Below are 26,594 nucleotides of genomic sequence, written 5' to 3'. Positions count from 1 at the left end.
ATCCGCTAGCTCTGTGTTGACGTGCTGACCAGTGGAAACGCGACTGTTATGGTTCACGGTTCCAGACCTTCTGTGTAAGAGCTGCAAGCAGTCAGATCAAACATCGATAAGCAAATCGTAAGAAATTACTTTCAGCTCATAGTGCAATGGTGAAAAACTTACAATGCTGCACAACAGGTAACGCCTCTTTCCGCTGCTGACAAGCAAATTTTTGGTTTCTAGGAATACGTAACTTTATTTACGAAATGCCATGTTTGCGTACCTGTTGAGTATGACATAGCATGCCATTTAAACACAGGCCCAATCGAAATCTAAGTGAATAGTGTTTTACTAATTCGTGCAGATAGAGGCACGGCTGTGTACAGATACTCAGTTTTCTTAAAACTGACTTACTTTCGTCGTAAGGTTATCGTGGGTAGTTTTATTTCATTTCTTACAATACAGTGCCCAGTTTTCGTAAGGTTTCTTTTAGTGTTGTTAAACCAATACTAAACATGAGAGAGAAATTAATCATCAACAATATATGCGAATTCTCTGATGTTATCTATAACAGTCTGACAATGCACATGCAGTTTATTGATTACATGCATGTAGAAAACTTGTTCTGAGTTAAAGCTGTCAAACAAGGTTTGAAGAAGAATAAAATGCCACTACCAGACGACAGCTAATGTAGAAAACACTTTTCTGACTATTTTGGCACGATTCACTCTCCCCAATACATAACACAAAAGCTTCGAGACGCATCTGCTGCCTGGCCGTCTATTAAACCTGAAAAGAAAAAATAACACAGAAGTTAGCCTTTTTTTTGGGTTGAGAAGTGAAGATAATTATGTTCAAAGTTCCATTAAATTGTTAACTTCACCCGACAGCAGAATTGCGTTTTAAAAAAATGTAGTAGCGAAGGTAATAGAACACGCGACGTCTTGTCAACAGTGCGCGACACTTACCGTTACGCTACTAGCTGTGACATAGCTACAGCACCTCTGGAAGTGAACAACAGTTCTTTCAGAACTTCGGCATTCCAAAGTGCTGTGAGATAATGTATATGGCCGGATATAGACCTCTGAGAGACAGTTACAGCATTTCTTTTGCACTGCACGATGGTTTCAACAAAGAGATAGCGCAATAGAGTAGCTCAAATGAAAGGAACACTTCCTATTTAAATTTCTCCATCCTACACTGTTGGCTGTTCTCTGTAGAATGGAATAGAGTCGAATGTATGCACTGGGTAGCCAAGGCAGCTAGTTCTTGGTGATTCGGTCAACCAAGTAAATGAATGTACTGAACATCCTGCAAACCACTACAGGGAGCCTGTGTGTCAGAATTCTCATCTTGTGTGCCGCAACGGTGTTATGATAGACCAATGAGTCGTAGAGAAGATGGTTTGGTGGTCTGTTGGACTGATGATAGTTTCATATGATGTCGGTCTCGGTTCGATTCCAACTTCTGCCGATGTGTTTTGATAGGGAGAGGCAGATTCTATTCTCTTCTGGCTACGTCAAGTGAAGAAGGTATAATGGCATTGTGGTCTGAAAATCACATTAAACATGATATTCCTTCTCTACCAAGTAGACGTTAGGTGTAACCACAATAAAGTAAGGAGTGGCGACATGTAGAAACTCTATCACCAGTAACCTTTCTTATACTAGTTATTTATTTCTAGTGACGAAACAAACCCTGTGTATGGTCACAGGACACTTATTCCGTCTTTTATTTGAGCTTCTGTACGTCGATAAAATTGGTTCTGAACTGGGAATGCAACTCAGACCGCCCTTAACGCGGAATTTGATCCCTTCGTGACAATACAGCTCGACTACAACTTGTTTGTTCAAAACTGCAGATTCCTCAACATCTCCACATATTGCGCATGGATGGGTTGGAATCCTGGCCCAGCACTAAACTTTTCACTATGTATTATCAAGCTCCAGCATGAGAACACCTATCTGCTGGTGGATAATAATTTTTATTTTTAATGCATTTTCATTCGTTGTCAACACTAACGATATCTGACGTTTTTGACTCCCAGTGAGACACAGAACTATTTTCGAGATCACTGTAAGTTCAAGGATGTTATTCCAAGCTGCTGTTGGAGAAAAATTCGTTAGTTGACGTCTCTTTGTGTGTAGTCAACAACGATATATTTGGGGTTCGATTCGCAGTCAGCACTGAACACTTCGTCATATTATTTCTAGTTCAAACATGCTCACATGTCGCTGCTGGTGCAACAAACCCATGCTTAACGTTCCTTTTCTCTAGAATATAACAGCGATATGTGCCGGGTTGGAGTCTTGGGAAGGAAAAATTTAATGTTTCGTCTCGTCATTTCAGTTAATACATCTGGCTACTGCCGGAGAAAATCCGATATGTCAAAGTTGATTGTGCTTCGATAACAATCCGATTAGGTTCTGGGTTCGAATCCCTGTCCAACACAAAGCTTTACCTCATTGCATTTCAAATAAGTTACTTGTGCAGAAGCAGTATTTAACATCTCTCGTAGTTCGTTAACAGGGACAGTAGATGCTGGGTAGGAATTCGCGACCGTTAAAAATGTTTACGTTGTGTAATATAAAATTAATATTTGTTAACTGATTCTGTCTAAAATCGAGGTCTATCACTCTCTTTATGCCTAGTCAGGAATGACTGTTAATTTCCGTCAGTCACGAAATCTTAGTTTGCATGACGTGGGTTTGAATCCATATGCAGAACGAGTCGGTTCGTCGTGTCATTTGAAGTTCATACATATTCTCAACCTGCTGCTCGTGTATAACGCAAATTTTTAATGAAATTTTGTGTTAAATAACAAGTATGGTATGTTACTTTGAAGAGGAAATCATGAATACGACGAACGTACTACGTGCATTACCTATCTGACGTAATAATGAGAGTGCTAACATTTCAGGTATGTCAGTTATTGCAATAAATGCGAGCTTACAAGCCTTAAGGACAGTCTTATCTGTGATGAGGTGTTCCCTGATATTTTTAGTATCGTGGTATTACTTTACATCCTGAGTTATTGCGATACAGAGCAGTGTTTTCTAGTGGTGACTTGTTGGAACCATTCTCAATAGTCAAACGACTGTATCAAGGAGCGATTAGAGGACCTGCTAGACAGCTGCGTTATGTGGGTTGCATGCGAATCAGGTGAAATGCAATCCAGGTCGTTCGGATACTTTTGAGCATGACTGTACTTCGTTAACAATCCGATTAAGTGCTGGGTTCGCATCCCTGTCACAAGGTTTATATGATGGCATTTCAATTTTAAACATGAGCATACCTTGTTGCTTGTGAATGACACCATATTAAACGTCAATGGGTGTAGTTCCCAGGACGGTAACTGTTATGACAGGATTCCCAGTTCAGTACAAACATTTTCGTCATTTATTTTCAGGATCTGAATTGATAGCTGATACTGGTGCAAACGTCTATACTTGACATCTCTTTATGCCTAGTCATCCAGTCTCAATAAGGCACAAACAAAGCTTAGCTTGGTTAGCAATGGCTATAGGTGCTGTGTTTTTAATCCATGTTCAGAACGACGGCGTTTGTCATGTCATTTAAAGTTCAAATTTGTGTACACGTAGCTGTTGATGTGTTACGAGAACAATGATATTACTGGTAATTCGCTGTTAATGTTGAGATTTCCTTAGAGTGCTTGTTGCCATTAATCATGTTTTTCTACTGGTTCGTCCAATATCCAGTTTCCAGAGCCACTCGCCATTGAGCGCCCTTCAGCACGTGGATGTAAAACCTTTTAGAGAGCGAAAAACTTTTTTCCAATTGCCGTACACCTTTGTAACACCATATATTGTCTCAAGTATTTAATTTTGACTAAGGCTTACTGTACAATATATGTAAAATAATCCGTTTTCTCAGAACTTTTGGAATCTCACTTGTTGTAATTAAGGTTAGTTTATGAGTGTTATGGGGTGTCTCATTGCTAAGAACGTGTTTTATAATATGTTTTGTATGACGATATTAGTTGACACTTAGCCTGACTGCCATAAAGACCTTTGGTCTCTTAGTAGTCTCTTGCGGTACCCATTGTGTGTAGTCAAACGACTGTACCCCACGGGGTTTGGTGTTTAGAGGACCTGCAACACAGCTACGTTATGTTGGTTGTATTCGGCAGTGACCCACTTTTTTTTGCTGTCAAGTGTACATGTACTTTTTGCTCTTGGCGGTTGTGATTCGGGAACGAATATTCATAACTATAGTGCGCATAATTTTCCATGTAAAAAATCTCCCTCATACCCTTGCAGTTATCTATGTGCTGAATCTATACGTCCCTCACGATACAACATACATTCATCTTCTCTCGTCCTGCTACAACATAAGCCACAGTACCTTTACAATACACTATATACACATTTTACACAAACAGTGCAGTTATCTTCTTTATCTGTACAGCACCTGAAAAAATTATGTTATGCCTACACTCACACCGGCTATATGTCACGATGCTCCTCAGCCCTAGGGAAGCACTGTCAGCCTTTTCTTTCTTTCTACAGTCTTGACATTCAGCAGCAATAAACTATTTTCCACTGATCACCATATTGCACTGACAACTAAACCTCGTAAAGTGCCATACATATCGTCAAATACAGAAAGACTGTTACTCAATTACACTGCTCTCCCACTGAGGACAGGCGCTTGAATATTAGAGTGTGAAACCGATATCCAACCCAGCAATATATCCCCGCATACTGTGTTGATGTAGTAAACATAAAATTCATATCCACTATACAAAATCATCCCTTTTACATCAGAGCACCCTCAATGGACCGACATCACTCTCAGAACTGTTCTACAAATTCGGGATCGTTTCCCCTCGGCACAAACTAATTACTGTTTCTGCTCCGAACCTGCTTCCTTGCTTGCTCGCTTTTCTACATACATCTCCAGACTCGGGGATTACAAGAACACACGAATTTTCGCATGGTTCGCCATAATATTATACCATTTTCGCGGTACTTCTCGATATCAAGCACTAGGCAGCATCCTACCGATCGCTGGCGCAACATACTTCCCAAGATATAGACTGGAAATTATTTCTCGACAAACCCCAAACTTTAGCAAGGTGCAGTGTGCTGTAAACCACTGAGTAACTTGAAACAAATAGAGGAAACTGGTATTTCCACTCTTGAATACCAAAGCCTGTGATGTAGCCGATTCCAAATCATCCCTATAATTTACAAGCCAACTAAGGTCTCTCCCATGTCTAGAGAACAGGCAAACGTGTCTTCCACATGCCAGATGCACACACCACAATCGATCTTCTCTCAACTAAATAAAGGCGCGAAATGTGCAGAAGCAGCCAACCGAACAATTTACATGGGAGGGAATAATGGTTCAGCACAAACTCAACCCCATACACAGGCTTCTCAAATTTCCACTTGATCACAAAAGCCACCTATCTTATGATCGTTGTCTTAATTGAACGTCATTTGACAATGAGCGAAGTATCGGAAATACACCCTGCTGTCGGCAGTGGCTCTGGAAATATAAATATCACCACCTTTCGTATGACTCGATATACCCTTCCCTTTGCTGTCACAGTACTGCAAGTCAAATACATACCCTCCTTAGGACTGGACATACTTTATACTTTATACTTTATAAACCGTATGCTCAAACGTGGAACTATCATGCATCCCCTACTACTAAGTATAATACTTCATCAATAGTTGATTGCCTATGATGCAAAATAATACTGACCAAAGATCAATGATGGGTGTGCATGTCTCTTTGATTTCTTCCTGGGAGTCCTACCACTGTGTCTTAGAAAGAGAGACATAATCGACCAGATATTAAAAAAAATCGATCACAACAACTACTGCATGTTACTATCACAAACGATCCTAATTCTACAAGTGCACACAAGTATCCATGTTAAAAGCCATACCTGCTTTATGAATCGAGGTACGACATTATAGCTGAATGAGATATTTTTTTTCCAGACAAATACCGTGATGGTGATTATAGGCATGTCTATTACAAGCCCACGATGCAATCTAATGATAAAATTACCGCATTTTGAAAGTGATTCGGCTAAGGAACGTTGTATGTAAGTGGTATTTGCGACTCCCTCACACCACCTCAGCTAGATAATTGTATAGTATATCTAGTGCATTCTGTCTCAAGACCATATCAGAGGTTCCGCGGTATATTCACCAAGTTATAGGCAACGACTGATTGAGAAGGATGACAAACAGTAGTAGTAGATGATGTGCTGATTGAGGTCGTAAGAAAATGTACACTAGCTTCTCAGATCTCTAGTGCTACGCTGTATGCTAGAGATGAAGTCCATGATTTGGAATCAGGTCTTCCCATTCAAGCACTTACCTGCGTTGGGTCCTATTGACAATTCCTTTAATGATTACAACGACTACTCAATCATATTTTTGACACTCTCATATCTCACAACGAGTCAGCTTCCTCGAACCTGTCTGCCACAGTAAAATTACAACCTGGTTTTAGTCACCCCCTATGCATCTTGCAACTGATACCATTTCTACAGCTTTGCGCATGTGATCGTTCCAATTTAAGTCAAACTGAGCAGAATTCGGAGAAATACATGTCCACCACCTTCTGCAAGCCGTTTAGAAACAGAATGACCTGAGTTAGTGCAACAGGACTGTGTTTTGACCATTCGGCGGAAATGTGGGCAATGAGGTACATATCCAAACTAGATACAGATATTACAGTCCGAAGCACATCCGTGTCCATTCAAATCAATCACCCCGACATACTATCATCGTTATTCTCCACCCCCTAGCAGAGAAAAATTACGATCTATAAAAGCCTCACTAACTCCATCCGATATAGAAGTCACCTAGGCAGCGATGCTGGTGCAATGACGCATAGCTGCGGTGCGGTCCAGCATGGCGAAAGAGATTTCGCAATACTTCCCAGAATAGCGCAGCATGCAGCTCTCTAAGCATTCCTAATGGTATACCCCATCGCTCACCGAATTTACACCTCGAACTGCTGCTGTTACTACCGGCTGTGTGGCACAATCCTATTAAATATACAGGCACTACACAGGCCACTTTTAATGTTTGATCACCTATACTCTAGGCGAATGATCATATCCCACAGACTATACTAAATCGCAAGAGACGCTCCCTCTGGTCCTGTTTAGTTGTTTGAAACACTGTTTTCTAATACGCTTTTGTACAATGGCAAACACTAAGTTTCTCTTCCATGACTTCGGGGCCTGTGCCAGGTTCTAAACTAACATTAAGAGTTCTGATCCATGGCATTTCGCAGGAAGCTTGACATTGCACGCTGTAAATCATGTTTTTACAGTGGATAGCATAACACGCCACACATCGACTGACATTAAATAAAAGACAGTTACAACATAAGGAAAACGGAAGAGTTTTACGGCGTTGGCATAGGTTTCCAAACTACAGTCCGAAGGTGATTCACGAGCTCTACATTTAGACTCGTCTCTCAAACTGACGGAATAGCTGATGGCTCAGCGTTCCCTTTCGACAGAATCCTCATACTGTACTCATGTACGCTATCAGTGTTTTAGGGCTATCCATCCCAGAATGTGCAGTCCATCCAGAAAAAACCCTTTCCTCAACTCAAACAAGCGATATCAGTCAATCATTATGTGGTAACCAATAACGTGCCAGTGCATGGATGGGATGGACAAGACACCATCGATGTACTCTAGTAATAAGCGTCACAGCTGATAGCGTGAACAATTTTCGCAGTTCTACAGTAACTTCAACACAGGCCAATCATGTGACAGCACGTTTCCCCAATTTCAGTATCATAGTTAAACCATCCCTTCTCCACTCTGCGAATATATTTGCTAACATGGATAGATGACTGTGCAGTACACCCATTCAGTGTTGACTGATGACCACAGATGTTAAGTCCCATAGTGCTCAGAGCCAGAGCCATTCAGTGTTAATTCTTTAACACATAAATCATCAAAGTATACCAGACAGCACTCCACGTATTTCTATCACCTCCAGCATAGTCTTTAATTTACGATATATCTCTCTGCGTATGGGAGTCACAGAGCATTCTCACAGTCTTAGGGTAAAATTAGAGAGTGAAAGACGCTCCTCACACTGTCAATAAACAACCCGCCCTGCAGCACTGTTAGCGAATTAATCTGCAACCGACGAGAAGAAGACCCCTACACTTCACGGCTCGTGAATGAATAGAGCTTACCGAGTCCTCACCCATCTTGAGCTACGCCCATGTCGAGGAGCTTAGCACCCCTATCGATATATAGTAACAGATTTCAAAGTGCCGTGATGTAATAGCAGGCAGTTAAGAAGAACAAGAAACGAATTATTTTTATGCGAAATGGAGCTTCAGATGGATGTAGTTCGACGCATTTTTTCGTAAATCAACTCTAAAGTATTGTTCTAGAGTCTATGATCGGTACCTGGAAGGTATTGGCAAGAGAGAATATAAACACACAAACTCCAAACGGTACAACGTTCTGCACGTAAAACAGGCTATAAGGTTAGATCACCTGCGTTTCCGACCTATCAGTCGTATGGAATGTAGCGTTGTTAATATTTAATTGTGAGAAATATATTTCAAGCGCATGACATACATCCTTCTTCCCTGTTTCTCTACGATAAACTATGTTATAGAACCATAAAACGAAAAAAACTATTTCCATAAAACACTTGCTCTGCATTATACAAGCACAATATGGCTTTCCGGAGACATTTAGTATCCACTATTCACATCCGATTACGGTTCAGAAATTATACAACGCCTGCATCAGGCCTATATGGCTATGGCTCTGAGCACTATGGGATTTAATATCTGAAGTCATCAGTCCCCTAGAACTTAGAACTACTTAAACCTAACTAACCTAAGGACATCACACACATCCATGCCCGAGGCAGGATTCGAACATGCGACCGTAGCGGTCTCGCGGTTCCAGACTGAAGCGCCTAGAACCGCTCTGCCACTCTGGCCGGCCAGGCCTATATAATATGGTCGTTAGTAGCGGGGGATACCTCCCACAAGGAAACAGATTAATGTGTAGCAACTGGATACGACATGTGAAAATTACAAGTCATTCCGTCACTAACTCAGTAAACAGCACATATGTCGGGCAAATGTGTACACAGGGATTGCAGCACCTCACAAGCACCTGTCGTCAACTTAGTTATGACGCTGAAGTCTCGATTTTACACCCAAGATGCGACAGGGGGGATGGAGTACATCGCATAAATCAAAGTTTGTTTAGAGGAATGTGTCAAGTGTCATCATACATGAGATGGAAGTCCTCTGATGACCGACAGGTTTACTGTTAACGATCGCAAGTAGACATTGTTTTAAACCACATACAGAACACGTGGCTTTATACGACTAGAAAGCAGGCTATGTCACCCGACTGATGTTTCCGGACAGAACACTGGAAAAATTGACCTGCAGCAACTTCTTCTCTAGAATGCATTAGTCAATCATTAAATGGTACCTCGTTTCAGCTTCATCTCAAGTGATCACTTCATCCACTCTCTGTTATCCTTTAAGGCAGATGCAAGTAAGTTTAGAGGTGAATGGTTCTCTGTCCTCCTGAAAAGCATCAAATACGGTATTCAACTCGCATGTATCACTGCTACCTCAATAGACATACAGGTTAATGCTGCCTCGACTTATCCCTTCGATATTCAGTTGACAGATGCGCAGAGATGGTCCAATTCTACGAGCTTGTGGGTCCTGAATAGGACCGCACGTGTCCTTCGTCATTCTTTGACCGAGAGGTTTTTTCAGACAGTTCGGTCTCATCTTATCGTTGTTGCTTTCTTAGCACCACCCAGGGGTCACGTGTAGGGTATTTAAAGGTTATACCTACGGACGTGAAGCAACGCAGACGTAAACTCACGGCCTTACTCAACAATATTCTAAGCAATAGGTACTTTCAGATCTACTCAGATAATGTTTAAACTAAATGACGGCTTACCTCAAGGGTCTGTTCTGGCTCCCCTCCTTTTCAATTTGTATACACACGACTTACCAGAAACATCTTCAAGGAAATTCATATATGCTGATGATATTTGTCTGGTGACTCAGTGCTCCAACTTTGCTGATGCTGAAACTATTCTATCCACTGATCTGGAAGCCTTAGACAAATATTTCAAGAAATGGTGCCTCCACCTAAATCCTCAGAAAACAGTTATATCTGCATTCCACCTACGTAACAGACAGTCAAATTACAAACCAGAAGTTGTATTCAGAGACCAAGTGTTGCCATACTGTAGTACACCAAAGTACCTGGGATTAACACTAGATAGAACTCTGTCTTTCAAGCAGCATTTATCAAATGTGGCTGCTAAAGTTAAAACTAGAAATAATATTCTTCAGAAGCTTGTTGGTACATCATGGGGAGCCAATACTAACGTCCTGAGATCTACAGCATTAGCTCTGTCATATTCTGTTGCTGAATATTGCTGCCCAACCTGGATCAACAGTGTTCACACTAAGAAGATAGACGTGCAACTCAATCAGGCAATGCGATTAATCACAGGATGTATTCGGAGCACAAACACGCTGTGGCTGCCGGTTCTAAGCAATATCCCACCTCCAGCCCTAAGAAGATCAGAAGCTCTCCTAAAGACGTGGAAAAACATTCAGCAGAACCCCCAGCTCCCCATCCATCAAGATATTGTACAAGGAACACACCAACGCTTGAAATCGAGGAAACCACCATGGCGCACAGCACTCGACCTTGAAGGATCTGCTTTCAACATTAACAGTTCATGGAAACTCCAGTGGGATCAGTCTTCAGTAGCCCATAAACATCTAGTCGAGGACCCTTCCAAGCAGACGCAAGGATTTGATCTTCCAAGGCGTCAGTGGAGGATCATTAACCGCATTCGAACTGGACAAGGCAGATGTGGCTATCTACTGCACAAATGGGGATGGGTTGGCTCTGCAAATTGTGACTGTGGTGCCCCCTCACAGACGATTCATCACATTGTTGCTGACTGCCCTCATCGTACTTTCAGAGGAACTTTAATGGACATTCATCGTACATCGGATGAAGCAGTCAAGTGGATTGAAGAACTAGACATAGAGCTGTAAAATTGTACGAACTTGTGATTGTACATTTTAGTCCTGAAAATATTGTATATAAATGTAAATCAATGTACACATCATACGATAAATAAAATAAATGCTGCCTCGACGGAAAAAAATTGACCAACTCCCTGATTCCCTTCGTTTCGATGTCGAAGTTTTCTCGGATTCCTCTTGTTGCCGCATACTTATTCCCATGTACAAATTGTTCGGTGCGAACCAGAAGATACGCAAATACTTCCTCAATTTCCCCGCATTTCGGTGTATATTTGGTCAATTTATACCTATTCCCTCGTCATTGTTCACAATTCTATCGATTTTATGTCAGATCTATCCATGAGATCATGACATAACCTCTCGTTCTGTGTTCTGAAATTGCCCATAAGTGTAGCACAGCTGCCAACACCCAGCCCAAATGCACTGATCAGGAGGCGTAATATAGCACTGTACTCGACTGTTTCCAGTCACCTCCACATTCGGAGAGCGTTTGCTCTGTTTTCTGTATGACTGTGTATATGCATGCCTCGCGGACGGCTCCCGGGAGCCAGTCCTCTCTGCTGGTGGACCAAACTTCGAACGTAAAATATGTGTCTGGACATAACGCGTGCTATGTGTCATTTGGACCAGTTTACAAGTTGATTTCGTGTCCGCACAACAGTGTACTGAATTATTTAGGAGTGGTGGAACAGTTTTTGTATAGCACGATCTGTGACATCTGTATGCGCGTCACACACACACACACACACACACACACAGGTCAGTATGAGCGTGACAAACACGTCATGAGCGGTGGAACAGCACGATCTGTGACGTCGGTATTGTACGTCTGAGGTGTCCCTTTAGAATGGCGATAGAGAGAAAGTGGTTGTACAGATGAGAGGGATGATAGCGCACTCTGGCGGTGGTGCTGCTGTGCACTAGGTCAGAGGGGCTCTGGACCTTGTGGCGAATCACATTGGATGGCAGTAGTGGCTCAATTGTTTAAATAAAGACTGGTGCATGATTTCGACAGTTGACGATGAACTAGCATGTTTGCAGAGTCTTTTTGTGGTTCACATGTCTGTAGGCTGTGTGACGTAACCTCAAGCATGTCAGAGCGTGTGTTTTGTATCAGTGTAATAAATATACTCCACCCCTAAATAAATTGTTCCAAAATAAATAAAGTGCACTCCTTCCTCTCTCCACTAGCCCAGTGCAGGCTGAGTCCTTCTCCCACGTATCCCTAGGATGAGGTGGCGGTCTGGTGATTTCGGTTAGTGGGGTAATCCAAGTGTCCTTTCTTTCGCACCATTTTCTTAGGGCGGCAGAGGTAGCCCAATTGACCTATCTTCCCGCCAAAATTCGAACTTTCCGCCAGGGGGGCGTGGCACTTGTGTCATCAACTGACTTCACGGCCGCCATCCTGGATGACATCACGCGCTGTGCATGATAGTGCACATTAGTCCACCAACATGTGTTGGTAAGGGGACGTGGCGGTCGGTTGAGGATCATGGCGGAGACTTTAACTACTTCCTTTCAAGTCCAGGTGTGCATGGCACTCGCAAAAATCTGACAAAATCTGAATTTCCCACCTGGGAGGGGGAATGGTAGTTTTGGAATTTCCCATCTCCGGCATCTTGGATTTGGGTTTGGAACCCTATCAGTGTGTCTGTGACGTCACAGGTCTAACGGTACTTGTGTCATCAACTGACATCATGGCTGCCAGTTTGGACGACAGCATCCTCTGGTGGTGGCGCTGTGTACTAAGTCAGTTGGAGTCTGGAGCTTATGGTGAACACACTGGATGGCTGTACTGCATGAAATTATTTAAATAAAGACTTATGTCCTAGTCCTTTTCCCATGAATCCTTAGGAGGAGGAGGTGGTGGTAGGGTAACTGAGGTTAGTCCAAGTGTCCTTTTTTTTGCACCATTTTCTTAGCTTAGTAGAGGTATGCGAATTGACGTCTATTTATAGCTTAAATTCAAACTTGGCGCCAGTTCATAGGAAGAAGTGGCGGTCGGATGACTTAGGTCAGTGGGGGTAGCCCAAGTGACCTATCTTCCCACGATTTTTCTTAGGTTAGTAGGGATAATCGTGGTGTGATGCATTATCCTGTTTTAGTGATTTCCCTAAATCGCTCCAGGCAAATGCCAGGATGGTTCCTTTGAAAGGGCACGGCCGACTTCCTTCCCCATCCTTCCCTAACCCTATGAGACCGATAACCTCGCTGTTTGGTCTCTTCCCCCAAACAACCAACCAACCAATCCTGTTTTAATTTGAATTTCCCGCCACTTTTCTGGGGGAGGGGGACGTGGGACTTTCCCGCCAAAAGCCGCCATCTTGGAGAACGGTACTTGCGTCATCGGCTGTCGTCATAGCCACCATCTTGGCTGACTTCATGCGCTGTTGCCAAGTATACATGCCGCTATTTTTGATGACGTCACCGCTGCCATCTTGGATATATCTGTCAACAATGGAAAGTGGGGTGGTACACAGGTTGTTCCATTACTTACCCTATATTTGTTTATATAGAGGGTCAACTGCTGCTCCCAAGTACCAATCATCGATCTTCTGCACGTCTTCCTGCATTTCGCTACAATTTTCTAGCGTTGTGAATTCTCTATAAACAACAGCATCATCCCCGAAAAAACCTTATGGAACTTCTGACATTATCTGCTAGGTCTTTTGTGTATATTGTGAAAAAATAATAGTGCTATAGCAATCCTCAGTCCTGCTGAAGCTACATTTTCGAGTGAAGATTCTCTCAGTTGAGAGTGACATGCTGTGCTCTGTTTGCTAAAAACCCTTCAATCCTGTCACACAATTGGTCTCACGTTACATACGCTCGTATTTTCTTCATTAGGCGAAAGGACTGAACTGTATCGTTTGTCTTGAAGTCACGGAACATGGCATCTAACCCAGGCCCGTGCATGTACTACTTTCTGAGTCATGCATACGAACAGAAAGAGCTGGATTTCACACGATCGTTGTTTTCAGAAACCATGTTGGTTCCTACAGAGGAGATTTTTGGTCTCCAGAAGTGTCATAATACATGACCAAAAAGTATTTTCCAAAACTCTCCTCATCAGTCAAAACCTTTAAAAATATAAATAAAGACGGAATAATTGTAATTAAAGACTGAAAAAATTTACAGATTTTTTAAAAACTATAAAAAGGTTAATTTTGATGAGTTTTACATAAAATTAAACAGTTAATTTTCTTTGTTGTTTAAATTAAAGTCAAAAGAATAAACGGTATAGATAAAAATTTAAATATGTATTGAAAACTCGTTGCAGGAATGGCAACAATCTCTTAAAAAGGAACGCGACATGTTTACTGAAGGTTCACTGAAGCGTCTGCACTGTACAAAAGAAAATGTTTTGATGAGGTGAAAAGCCGATCTGTAGGGTTGAAGAGAGTGGGTATAAAGATAGAGGTCCATTGAGTATATATATGGAGATAAAGGTAGATGCTGGAATGAATAGTGAGAAGACAAAGGGAGGTGGAGTCTTGGTGCATAAGTAGAATCATGATATCAAGAGGGGAGGGAATGCGGAAAGATGAACAAGGGAGTGAGATAGGTAAAGATGTAAACGTGGTACGACATTGTTAGCTGGATATCCGACGGAGTGGGTTCAGCCAGCTAGCAGTAAGGAAGTTCTTCCTCTGCACACAATGGCCCCTTTCTTTGGGGGTATGTAAGAATTGTTTTGTATGTGTATATGTGGAGTGTAGATGAATGTCGTGAATGTGTGTATAGTGTAGTATCATGTTTGTGCTGTACGATAATGAGAGAAGGGGTGGGATGAAATGAAACCTGATGACAGTACATAGTCTATGCCCCTTGAACAGCAACGAGTGTAGCACCCCCATACAGTGGGTGAATCACCATCATCAGTGTCACATGCCCTCACTTCACGCGACACTGCAGACACTGGCGCAAAGACTGATGATCAAGAACTTTACACCACCATCTCTCCTTCATTTGCTGGCCAAATACTAGCAGTGAAAATTCTGTCCACCACCAGGATTCGAACTGGCTTACCTCTGAGTCGAGCGCCAACGATCAGACGTGCATTATCGATTTTGGCTATGCAGACGGGTAGTGGGGTGACGAAGAGTTGTAGTTGACACGACGGTTATATGTCGGAGCGTATTTCATTGTCTGGATGAGGGAGTCAGTTAAAGTTGCGTTAAGATAGGGTATGGAGTGTATGTAGGTATAGGGCGAGGGGATGTCTCGGAATAGGCATGGCAGCACACCAAGATTGATGATTAGAGGGAAAACAATGGGGTTATTGGAGTCTAGTTTGCAAACAATGCAGAATATGCAGAAATGTTCACTGTGGATAAAAAGGGGTAGAAATTTAGTCGTAACTAGATGGTAGAGGGTCCGTGTGGGGGTTGGTAAACGGACGCAGAAATCAACACGGTATGCATGGTACTCAAGGATTATGTGAATCAGGAACTAGTTATTTTCAAACAAATACCAGTTGGAAACAAACTGTGAGAAAATCAAGTGAAGATATGACACAGCCTCAGATGTATGTAAATCAAAAAGCAGAAAACCAAAAAGCAGACTTAGATTCAGTGGTAAACAAACGAGTAACTACCGAAGGGCAGGTTAGGGCAGCTGCCACCACACTCCATAGAAAAAAGATCGAACACGCATATTGCCTCGCCAGACAGACAGACATACACTACCGGCCATTAAAATTGCTACACCACGAAGATGATGTGCTACAGACGCGAAATTTAACCGACAGGAAGAAGATGCTGTGATAAGCAAATGATTAACTTTTCAGAGCATTCACACAAGGTTGGCGCCGGTGGTGACACCTACAACGTGCTGACATGAGGAAAGTTTCCAACCGACTTCTCATATACAAACAGCAGTTGACCGGTGTTGCCTGGTGAAACGTTGTTGTGATGCCTCGTGTAAGGAGGAGAAATGCATGCCATCACGTTTCCGACTTTGATAAAGGTCGGATTGTAGCCTATCGCGCTTGCGGTTTATCATATCGCGACATTGCTGCTCGCATTGGTCGAGATCCAATGACTGTTAGCAGAATATGGAATAGGTTGGTTCAGGAGGGTAATACGGCCTTGTATCACTAGCAGTCGAGATGACAGGCATCTTATCCGCATGGCTGTAACGGATCGTGCAGCTACGTCTCGATCCCCAAGTCAACAGATGGGGACGTTTGCAAGACAACAACCATCTGCACGAACAGTTCGACGACGTTTGCAGCAGCATGGACTATCAGCTCGGAGACCATGGCTGCGGTTACCCTTGACGCTACATCATGGACAGGAGCGCCTGCGATGGTGTACTCAATGACGAACCTGGGTGCACGAATCCAGGTTCTGTTTACAGCACCATGATGGTCGCATCCGTGTTTGGCGACATCGCGGTGAACGAACATTGGAAGCGTGTATTCGTCATCGCCATACTGGCGTATCACCCGGCGTGATGGTAGGGGGTGCCACTGGTTACACGTCTCGGTCACCTCTAGTTCGCATTGACGGCACTTTGAACGGTGGACATTACATTTCAGATGTGTGTGGCTCTACCCTTCAAATGGCTCTGAGCACTATGGGACTTAACATCTGAGGTCATCAGTCCCCTAGAACTTAGAACTACTGAAACCTAACTAACCTAAGGACATCACACACATCCATGCCTGAGGCAGGATTCGAACCTGCGACCTTAGTGGTCGCGCGGTTCCAGACTGAAGCGCCTAGGACCGCTCGGCCACACCGGCCGGCGCTCTACCCTTCATTCAATCCCTGAGAGACCCTACCTTTTAGCAGGATAATGCACGACCGCATGTTGCAGGTCCTGTACGGGCCTTTCTGGATACAGAAAATGTTCGATTGCTGCCCTGGCCAGCACATTCTCCAGATCTCTCACCAATTGGAAACGTCTGGTCAATGGTAGCCGAGCAACTGGCTCGTCACAATACGCCGTCATTACTTTTGATGAACTGTGGTATCGTGTTGTAGCTGCATGGGCAGCTGTACCTGTACACGCCATCCAAGCTCTGTTTGACTCGATGCCCAGGCGTATCAAGGCCTTTATTACGGCCAGAGGTGGTTGTGCTGGGAACTGATTTCTCCGGATCTTTGGATCCAAATTACGTGAAAATGTAATCACATGTCGGTTCTAGTATAATATATTTGTGCAATGAATACCCATTTATCATCTGCATTTCTTCTTGGTGTAGCAATTTTAATGGCCAGTAGTGAATGAACTGGGTATCACTTTAAAGAAACCAGAAAACGTAATGGATACTAACCAGTAGTAAGTCTACTCAGAGCCTTTTACTGTGAAGTTCAGAAACTATTTCGTCATTCGCCACGAAACTAATTTGAGTTAACCTCCAGCCTCCCCCCTACCCCCCTCCACCACTCGAACACCTCTGCCCTCTTGCCCCATTTACGAGATTCTTATGCCTTTTAAAAGGTTTGTAATTATCTACCTATCGCAATGTGACGTCATAAGACGATTTTGGAGACAATGGGGCTTGAAGGAATCCAAAATAAATTAACTGGTCGCGAACAGAATCAGAGATTGTACGGGCAATGGTTCCGAGTCCGGATATTGGTTCTTTACACAGCCTTAATTTCACCGAGCGAGGTGGCGCAGTGGTTAGACACTGGACTCGCATTCGGGAGGACGACGGTTCAATCCCGCGTCCGCCCATCCTGATTTAGGTTTTCCGTGATTTCCCTAAATCGCTCCAGGCAAATGCCGGGATGGTTCCTTTCAAAGGGCACGGCCGACTTCCTTCCCTGTCCTTCCCTAATCCGATGAGACCGATGACCTCGCTGTCTGGTCTCCTTCCCCAACACAACCAACCACAACCAACCTTAATTTGCTAGGAAGTTTCATGTTAGCGGACATCCCGCTGCAGAGTGAAAAATTCATTCTAGAATGAAAGACGCTTCAAATGTAAGAAGATAGCAAACAGAGCTCCGTTATCAACTTGTTTAGGTGTCCTTCCATTTTAGTTCTTAGTAAATCCTGACACAAAAGAATTTTACACGTAGCGTTTCCACTTTTGTATTTTTTCATAGCAGCCTTAGGGTGCTTTCGACTTTTTAGCACGTCAGTTTCTTTTTTTTTCTTGTTCAGTCCTGTGTTAAAGCACGTTGTTGTGGTTGTGGTGGTCTTCAGAAGACTGGTTTGATGCAGCTCTCCACACTTGTTTACCACGCGCAAATATCTGCATAACTACTGCAGTCTACATACATTCTAACCTGCTTACTGCGTTCAAAGCTTCATCTCCCTCTACAAATTTTTCCCTACAGCTTCCTTTAATTACCAACAGCTTCCCTTAATTACCAAATCAGCTATTCCTTTATGACTTAAGACATGTTCTATAATCGTAACCTCTCTTTTAGACGAGTTCTGTCAACTGTTTTCTCTCTAATATCTGCACTGGTATAGGTTTACCGTAATTAACCTACTCTACAAATTTTCTTTAGTTTTAAAGCAATGACATGAATGTTTTCTAAAAAGCTGATTTTCTTGATAAACATTTGTAAACCAGCAGTCTCAGATATTTCTTGAAACAAATTTAAATAATATTCCTTTTTTGGACATGTAAGTTCTGTTTTGTTTTCAAGCAAGAATCACCCTTTGTAATATATGCAAATCCAATATCTCGAAAATACCAATATTTTACATCCGATCTGTCGTTAGCATAGATATCACTCATGATATTTACCATAAAGTCGATACATCGATATTTTACATCTATAATGGAGCTTGTTTTTATTGCCGCGCGGAGTGGCACCATGTCACGGAGGTTCGAGTCCTCCCTCGGGCATAGGTGTGTGTGTTGTTCTTAGCATAAGTTAGTTTAAGTAGTGTGTACGTCTAGGGACCGATGACCTCAACAATTTGGTCCCTTAGAAATTCATACACATTTGAAGATTTTGTTTTTATCGCTGTGTGCGCCCGCAACAGGTGTGGACAGTGCTGCAGTCTGGAGCGGGTTGCGTGACGGTGGACCTGGTGTGTGACAACATGGGCTACGAGCTGTTCGCCGACCTGTGCCTGGCGCAGCTGCTCACCACGCTGGGGGCCACCAGGGTGCGCATCCATCTCAAGGTACGCCATTCACACCACATCAGATTACACCGCAGTGTAACTCTGCCTCGCAGATGAACCTGTCGTGTCCTAAATATAGCAGAGTTATTAAAATAGCGACACACAATTATAAAAAGTTTTCCGACGAATTGAAGAATACACTACCTGTCCGGGTACTACTGGAGACACTACCAGGGATTTTTCACTTGATAGCATACAGACGTGATTGCGATGTTCCACCATAGAAATGTAAAACAAGTGTAGTTGTTATAGCGTGTTGCACAGTACGAGCAACGTTTGGAAATGATTTACAATAGTAGTTTTTTATACTTCTTTTTACTAACGAACACGATTCAGTGTACATGGTTTCTCTCGATAGAGTTCATATTAATGTCAATATACCACTGCCACCACCCTGGAACATTCATTACAGCGTCACAGAATCGTTATTTGGGGCACTACCCATCCATTCGTGGTCAACTGCTTGCAATTCTTTATTGTTGCCCAAACTTATCACCTTGCAGTGCGTCCTTCGTGGTATCGAATAAAGCATAATCGGATGGTGCTAGATCTGGTGAATATAGCGGGTGTGGCACATCAATGAATCCAAGTGATGTCAACTTCGCAGTCGTGGTGGCATTGATGGTGTGGGGCTGCACATTGTCGTGCTGGAGGAACGCTCCTTTTGATCACTTTCCCTGTAGCCTATGGTGAATTCTGCATATAATCCTGTAAGGGCGTCACAGGAGACCCTGCTGTTGACAGTTGTTCCTAGTGACAGCCAGTCGATTCCCAGTATGCTACACTTGTCCCAAAAGACTTAGACCTTCTGCTTACCTGCAGATGGAGCAGCACAGAATTTCTTGGACCTGGGATATTTCCATTGCATGGATTAGACTTTCTTCCTAGGTGTGTAATAGGAACACACATTTCATCATGATTCACCAGTTCCTCCCAAAAATCTGGATCTTTATTCTCGATTTACAAAAGTCAATTACAGATTTCAGCTCTGTGTACCTTCTTGGCATGTGTCAGGTCCCATGGAACTTAGTGTGCAGTACTCTAAACTGAATATTTGAGATAATGTGCCTGTTGTGACAGACGAAACTACTTTCGTCTGGCACAACTGTGGGTTCTCTGATTGCTCTGGGAGAAGGCTCATCACACCAGAATACATGAAACATTAGTTCACTTCAAGATACAAATGAAAAAAGGCTTACTTAACTTTGACACAGATCTTTGCCACAGGACTGCTGGAATCGGTATAACTGTTATTGGCTGTTAAAGCATCACCTGATACAGAAATTAACAAACTGTTCTCTTGCGGTACGACATTCCACATTTAAATGAACAAGTCCATCAGAAACTTAAACTATCTACATCTACATCTACATCCATAGTCCGCAAGCCACCTGACGGTGTGTGGCGGAGGGTACCTTGAGTACCTCTATCGGTCCTCCCTTCTACTCCAGTCTCGTATTGTTCGTGGAAAGGAGGATTGTCGGTATGCCTCTGTGTGGGCTCTAATCTCTCTGATTTTATCCTCATGGTCTCTTCGCGAGATATGCGTAGGAGGGAGCAATATACTGCTTGACTACTTGGTGAAGGTAAGTTCTCGAAACTTCAGCAAAAGCCCGTACCGAGCTACTGAGCGTCTCTCCTGCAGAGTCTTCCACTGTAATTTATCTGTCATCTCCGTAACGCTTACGCGATTACTAAATGATTCTGTCCGCGGTGGCCGAGCCGTTCTAGGCTCTTCATTCCGGAACCGCGCGGCTGCTACGGTCGCAGGTTCGAATCCTGCCTCGGGCATGGATGTGTGTGATGTCCTTAGGGTTAGTTACGTTTAAGTAGTTCTAAGTTCTAGGGGACTGATGACCTCCGATGTTAAGTCCCATAGTGCTCAGAGCCATTTGAACCATTTTTGAAATGATTCTGTAACGAAGCGCGCTGCTCTCCATTGGATCTTCTCTATCTCTTCTATCAACCCTATCTGGTACGGATCCCACACTACTGAGCAGCATTCAAGCAGTGCTCGAACAAGCGTACTGTAACCTTTGTTTTCGGATTGCATTTCCTTAGGATTCTTCCAATGAATCTCAGTCTGGCATCTGCTTTACCGAACGATCAACTTTATATGATCATTCCATTTTAAATCACTCCTAATGCGTACTCCCAGATAATTTATAGAATTAACTGCTTCCAGTTGCTGACCTGCTATATTGTAGCTAAATGATAAGGGATCTTTCTTTCTATGTATTCGCAGAACATTACACTTGTCTACATTGAGATTCAATATTAGTTCACTACAAGATACAAATGAAAAAAGGCTTACTTAACTTTGACACAGATCTTTTCTACAGGATTGCTATCACGCTAAACGGCCGAAAAAAGTTAGTACACCCTTTTAGCGGTTTCCCGTTCCATCGAGATTTGTTCTTTACAGGTCAATAGCATTAGCGGTTCTGAGGTACCAGGTATCGACCCATGCTGAAACCCCCATATTAGTTCTTGGGTATAGCCTCCACAGGTGGCAATGCAGGCTCTGACTTTGGCATCCAACCGATAGTACAAGTGGGGAATACTATCCTGCGATATATTATTCCACCCCTCCTCGACTGTTCAAGTAGGTCTGTAAGAGTTCTTGTTGACTAGTCACACGAGTGTCTTCTCGCCCGTCATAGCCCATATGTGCTCGGTTGAAGTCAAGTCTGGAGATCATGGTAGCCAGGGAAGTTGCTGTACGTCTCACAGAGCACGTTGAGTTACACTTTGTCGGCGGACCTGTGTTGTTTCTATCCACTGCTATACATGATTCTACGAAGCTGCAGCAGGGATGCAGCCTCACTTTGTCTGGCGAGACAGTTACTTTCGAGAATCTCAGATCCTATAATTGGGCTAGAAAAGTAGCGCTGCAAACTGTTGCTACACCGTGACCAATCGGTTTGTATTATCTGCCCCATAAACAAAACTGGAAACAGTTAAAGAGGAGAAGTTCACACACAAAAAGTCATCCGTTTTCACTCAAAGAAATGGAATTCTCGCTCTTCTGTACGACGTTGACGTATCTTTCTCGTTATTGTCACACACTGCTTCCAGATTTCTGATGTCTCCACCTTGCAACACAACGATTCTGTCCACTTAGCAAATGCTCGGTCATTGAGTCTCTCCCTTTCGCACAAAAACCACACAGTGAGGCGGCGCAGTAGTTAATACTCCTGACTCGCATCCTGGAGGACAATGGCTCAAACCAGCATTCGGCCATCCTGATTTAGGTTTTCCATAATTTTCCTACAAAACATCAGGAAAATTTTTGGATGATTCCTTTGAAAGCGCATGTCTGATTTCCTTCTCCATCATCTGCTAACCTGAGCTCATGCTCTGTCTCTAATCACGGGTCGTTAAACACTAGTAGTAGGGCAACAGGGGCATCAGTGCATTTTGTTAATGTGGTTTGTCTGCATCAGAGGCAAGTATGCACTCAGGGGCAAACCTATTGTTCTCCTTTGATTGACAGGTAATGACTCCTGGGGATAAACTACCCTCTCCACTGACAGGTTGTAGTGTTTCCTTTTCCTTAGGGGTTCTGCCGTGAAAAATATAAAATAGAAAATCTTATTGGGTTTTGAATTTTGGTGGTTTCAGTTATGGATAAGGCGGACTTCGTATTATTGATTGAGATCGTGCTGTAATTTGACCGTGCATGGCAGACCACGTCGGCAACACTACAAAAAGCGACTGTACGGAAATAGCATCAGAAACTAATTGAAATTTACCTTATAATCTTGTTAGATACGCAGTATTAATTACAATGTAGTCTTCATGGCTGTCCTCCTAATTTCTCTTGTAGGACGACCCGTCTTTCACTTTTCTCCATCTGTTGAAAACTTCTTCAAGTTGTCACTGTCATGATCAATTTACAAATTTGGCGATAAATACGTGGAATCACTATCGAAACAACCTCGCTTTGTAATATAATTTTAATTTCCACCCAAAAGCACATTCAACACATCGCCGAAAAATACACGTCTTTCGCCGGCCGAAGTGGCCGTGCGGTTAAAGGCGCTGCAGTCTGGAACCGCAAGACCGCTACGGTCGCAGGTTCGAATCCTGCCTCGGGCATGGATGTTTGTGATGTCCTTAGGTTAGTTAGGTTTAACTAGTTCTAAGTTCTAGGGGACTAATGACCTCAGCAGTTGAGTCCCATAGTGCTCAGAGCCATTTGAGCCAATACACGTCTTTCGTATGAAGACAAGAGAGAGAGTGTAATCAATTAGTTGTTAAAAACAAAAACCTACGCAAAAAGTAAAAAGATCGGTCGCTGGCGCAGCGCTCTTCTGTGTGCGCGATCGTAAATTATATCTTTGTATTGGTGGAGGCGCGGTAGTCAAAGTACCATTACAATGCCTCCTCTACTGACACGATCCGCAAGCGAGCGTGGCAGTATAGAAAATTTACATAGATACATATATATATGAGAAAATAAGAAATTGACATATTACAAAAAATATTTCTGAGCACAATGCCTTTTGCATATCAGTCTTTGTATACAGTCTTTTTGGTGTGTATCTTGTTTAGGAGTCGTAACATTAATGTCTTTGAATTGCAGCGTATTATCGTTGCTTAGCACAGCGTTTGAATTCAGTTCAGACGATTCGTGTTTACAATGGAATTAATTCGAACAATAAATGTTTCTATTATATTGCTCCAATGTCTTTAAACGTGGTATCGGATTCTGAGTGTGTGTGCACTGCCTGGATCCCTTGCGTGTGACTTGAAGAAAATCCAAAGTTTGTTCAATGTGTCGAATTTTGGTGGCGTCTACCAGGGTATAAATGGTCAATGAGGGCACAGGAAACACCTCACTGTCTACGACAGGTGATGAGCTTGTCTTTTACACCAACCTGAAGACCTGCCGGCTTCCACTACACCATACACTTCAAGACATATTGACACTACGTAAATATTTCTTGACCAGTGTTCCATCACGTTGGTTTCTTCTTTGCATTTTCAGTTCCATTTATATGAATCATGTGCTACATGCACAAGTCCTTTGCAGTTCATTAACATCTCCTTAAAATACATTTCTTGATATAGTAAGTACATAAATATACAAATATTTACAAATAATCATTACATGAGATAGTTACATTGTTGTCATATAGTACATATACAGAATTAAATGAAAAATATAGTAAATATTTACGTAACATTCAATATCATTGTGCTGACATGTGAATTACATTACATTCAGATTGAAATATACATTTTATTTATTTTATTTGTTAGCTCATTCTTTTTCCTCTCTTTCCTTTTTTATGTTCCTTTCCCTTTCGTTACACTTGCAACATTTGAAGATAATTGTGGCAACTCGCTGGAATATTCAACTTAAAATTCATCTTGCCTCCTGGAATAAAATTTACACATATTTCAAGCTTCAAGACAGCCTTCTGTAGGAGGATAGGTTAATGGGATGATTCTAACTACTTCATAAATACTAGTAAAGTCATCTCCTACAGTGGACTACACAAAATAAAATATGATAAATAAAATACATGTTAACTTAATATAATGTAAAAGTTCCTATACCTAATACGGTTTCTAAGTGTGGCGTCCCCACTATTGCTGTTCCTAAGAGTGGTACCCCTCTATTACCGTTTCTAAGAGCGGTGCCCCTCTAAATATCTTAGGATCCTACAAGTATGTACATCAGTGTGGGAAGTGTGTGTATATATATATCTAGTTCAAGTCAATCATGTTCCTATAAAGTTTGTGTAGTTCATCTCCTTCCTTTCATGAGTATCAAGCAATATAAATAAATGTTTTACTTAATAAATAATAAATCTTCTTAGATAATTGCTGCTGCGTTCCATGCTGTATATCCATTCTGTATTTACCTTGTGGTACCTGTAAAATTCTATTCATAAATAAATATGTGTGTATGTCTCCATGCTGTCAGATAATCACGAATTATATAATGTCAAATATTTCATCAACATGTATAAATTTTTCTAAGGGAGGGATGGGAGTATGAACCGCAACAGAGGACTGATGTTTTGTTTTCTCCTTATTATCCCTTCTATTTAATGGTGCATTAGTTCAGTATAGTAGGTGAGCTTTAATTATGTCATTAGATGACAGCTAAATATGTTCTCTTAAATAATTCTTGCAATATGAAGTGTCAAGCCTACATAACTCCATAAATTTCATTACAAGTTCCCATTAGTTTAGTGTTAAAGTGTTATAGATTTAAATCTTCTGGTATATTTCCAACAGTGGCTGCTGTAAATAATTCTTTCCACATAAATCTATACTTCCACCTTTAGTTATAAGAATATATAAGACATCACATAAGTTATTATCTCAGGCATACCAATCTTTCAATAAATAATATTCTTTCCACTACTTTCATTCTGTATTCCATGAGTACATGTGATATAGCGTTCAAATCTAGTTTCTCTCCTCTCAACATATTCTCAATTACTCATAACATTCTCACCTATCCATTGTTCATTCTTCACGAAATAACATAACATTCCTCAGCATTATATATATCATAAAATTTCAATTAGTTTAATATATATATATATATATATATATATATATATATATATATATATATATATATATACAGGGTGTTTCAAAAATGACCAGTATATTTGAAACGGCAATAAAAACTAAACGAGCAGCGATAGAAATACACCGTTTGTTGCAATATGCTTGGGACAACAGTACATTTTCAGGCAGACAAACTTTCGAAATTACAGTAGTTACAATTTTCAACAACAGATGGCGCTGCGGTCTGGGAAACTCTATAGTACGATATTTTCCACATATCCACCATGCGTAGCAATAATATGGCGTAGTCTCTGAATGAAATTACCCGAAACCTTTGACAACGTGTCTGGCGGAATGGCTTCACATGCAGATGAGATGTACTGCTTCAGCTGTTCAATTGTTTCTGGATTCTGGCGGTACACCTGGTCTTTCAAGTGTCCCCACAGAAAGAAGTCACAGGGGTTCATGTCTGGCGAATAGGGAGGCCAATCCACGCCGCCTCCTGTATGTTTCGGATAGCCCAAAGCAATCACACAATCATCGAAATACTCATTCAGGAAATTAAAGACGTCGGCTGTGCGATGTGGCCGGGCACCATCTTGCATAAACCATGAGGTGTTCGCAGTGTCGTGTAAGGCAGTTTGTACCGCCACAAATTCACGAAGAATGTCCAGATAGCGTGATGCAGTAATCGTTTCGGATTTGAAAAATGGGCCAATGATTCCTTTGGAAGAAATGGCGGCCCAGACCAGTACTTTTTGAGGATGCAGGGACGATGGGACTGCAACATGGGGCTTTTCGGTTCCCCATATGCGCCAGTTCCGTTTATTGACGAAGCCGTCCAGGTAAAAATAAGCTTCGTCAGTAAACCAAATGCTGCCCACATGCAT

At 42.2% G+C, this 26,594-nt stretch overlaps 1 protein-coding gene across 1 annotated transcript in view; it reads left to right on the top strand.

Moving 5' to 3' along the window:
- The window catches only part of LOC126235098 (damage-control phosphatase ARMT1-like), a 152,660-nt gene that overhangs the window by 57,653 nt on the left and 68,413 nt on the right, over positions 1-26,594 (top strand). Inside the window, exon 3 of the mRNA XM_049943832.1 lies at positions 19,024-19,167. Coding sequence (XP_049799789.1) covers positions 19,024-19,167 — 144 coding nt within the window. The remainder of the gene's footprint in view (positions 1-19,023; positions 19,168-26,594) is intronic.

Source organism: Schistocerca nitens, chromosome 2, assembly GCF_023898315.1.
Source record: "Schistocerca nitens isolate TAMUIC-IGC-003100 chromosome 2, iqSchNite1.1, whole genome shotgun sequence".
Classification (NCBI taxonomy): Eukaryota; Metazoa; Arthropoda; class Insecta; order Orthoptera; family Acrididae; genus Schistocerca; species Schistocerca nitens.
The sequence above is the reverse complement of the archived record's forward strand: the minus strand, read 5'-3'. Positions and strand labels throughout refer to the sequence as shown.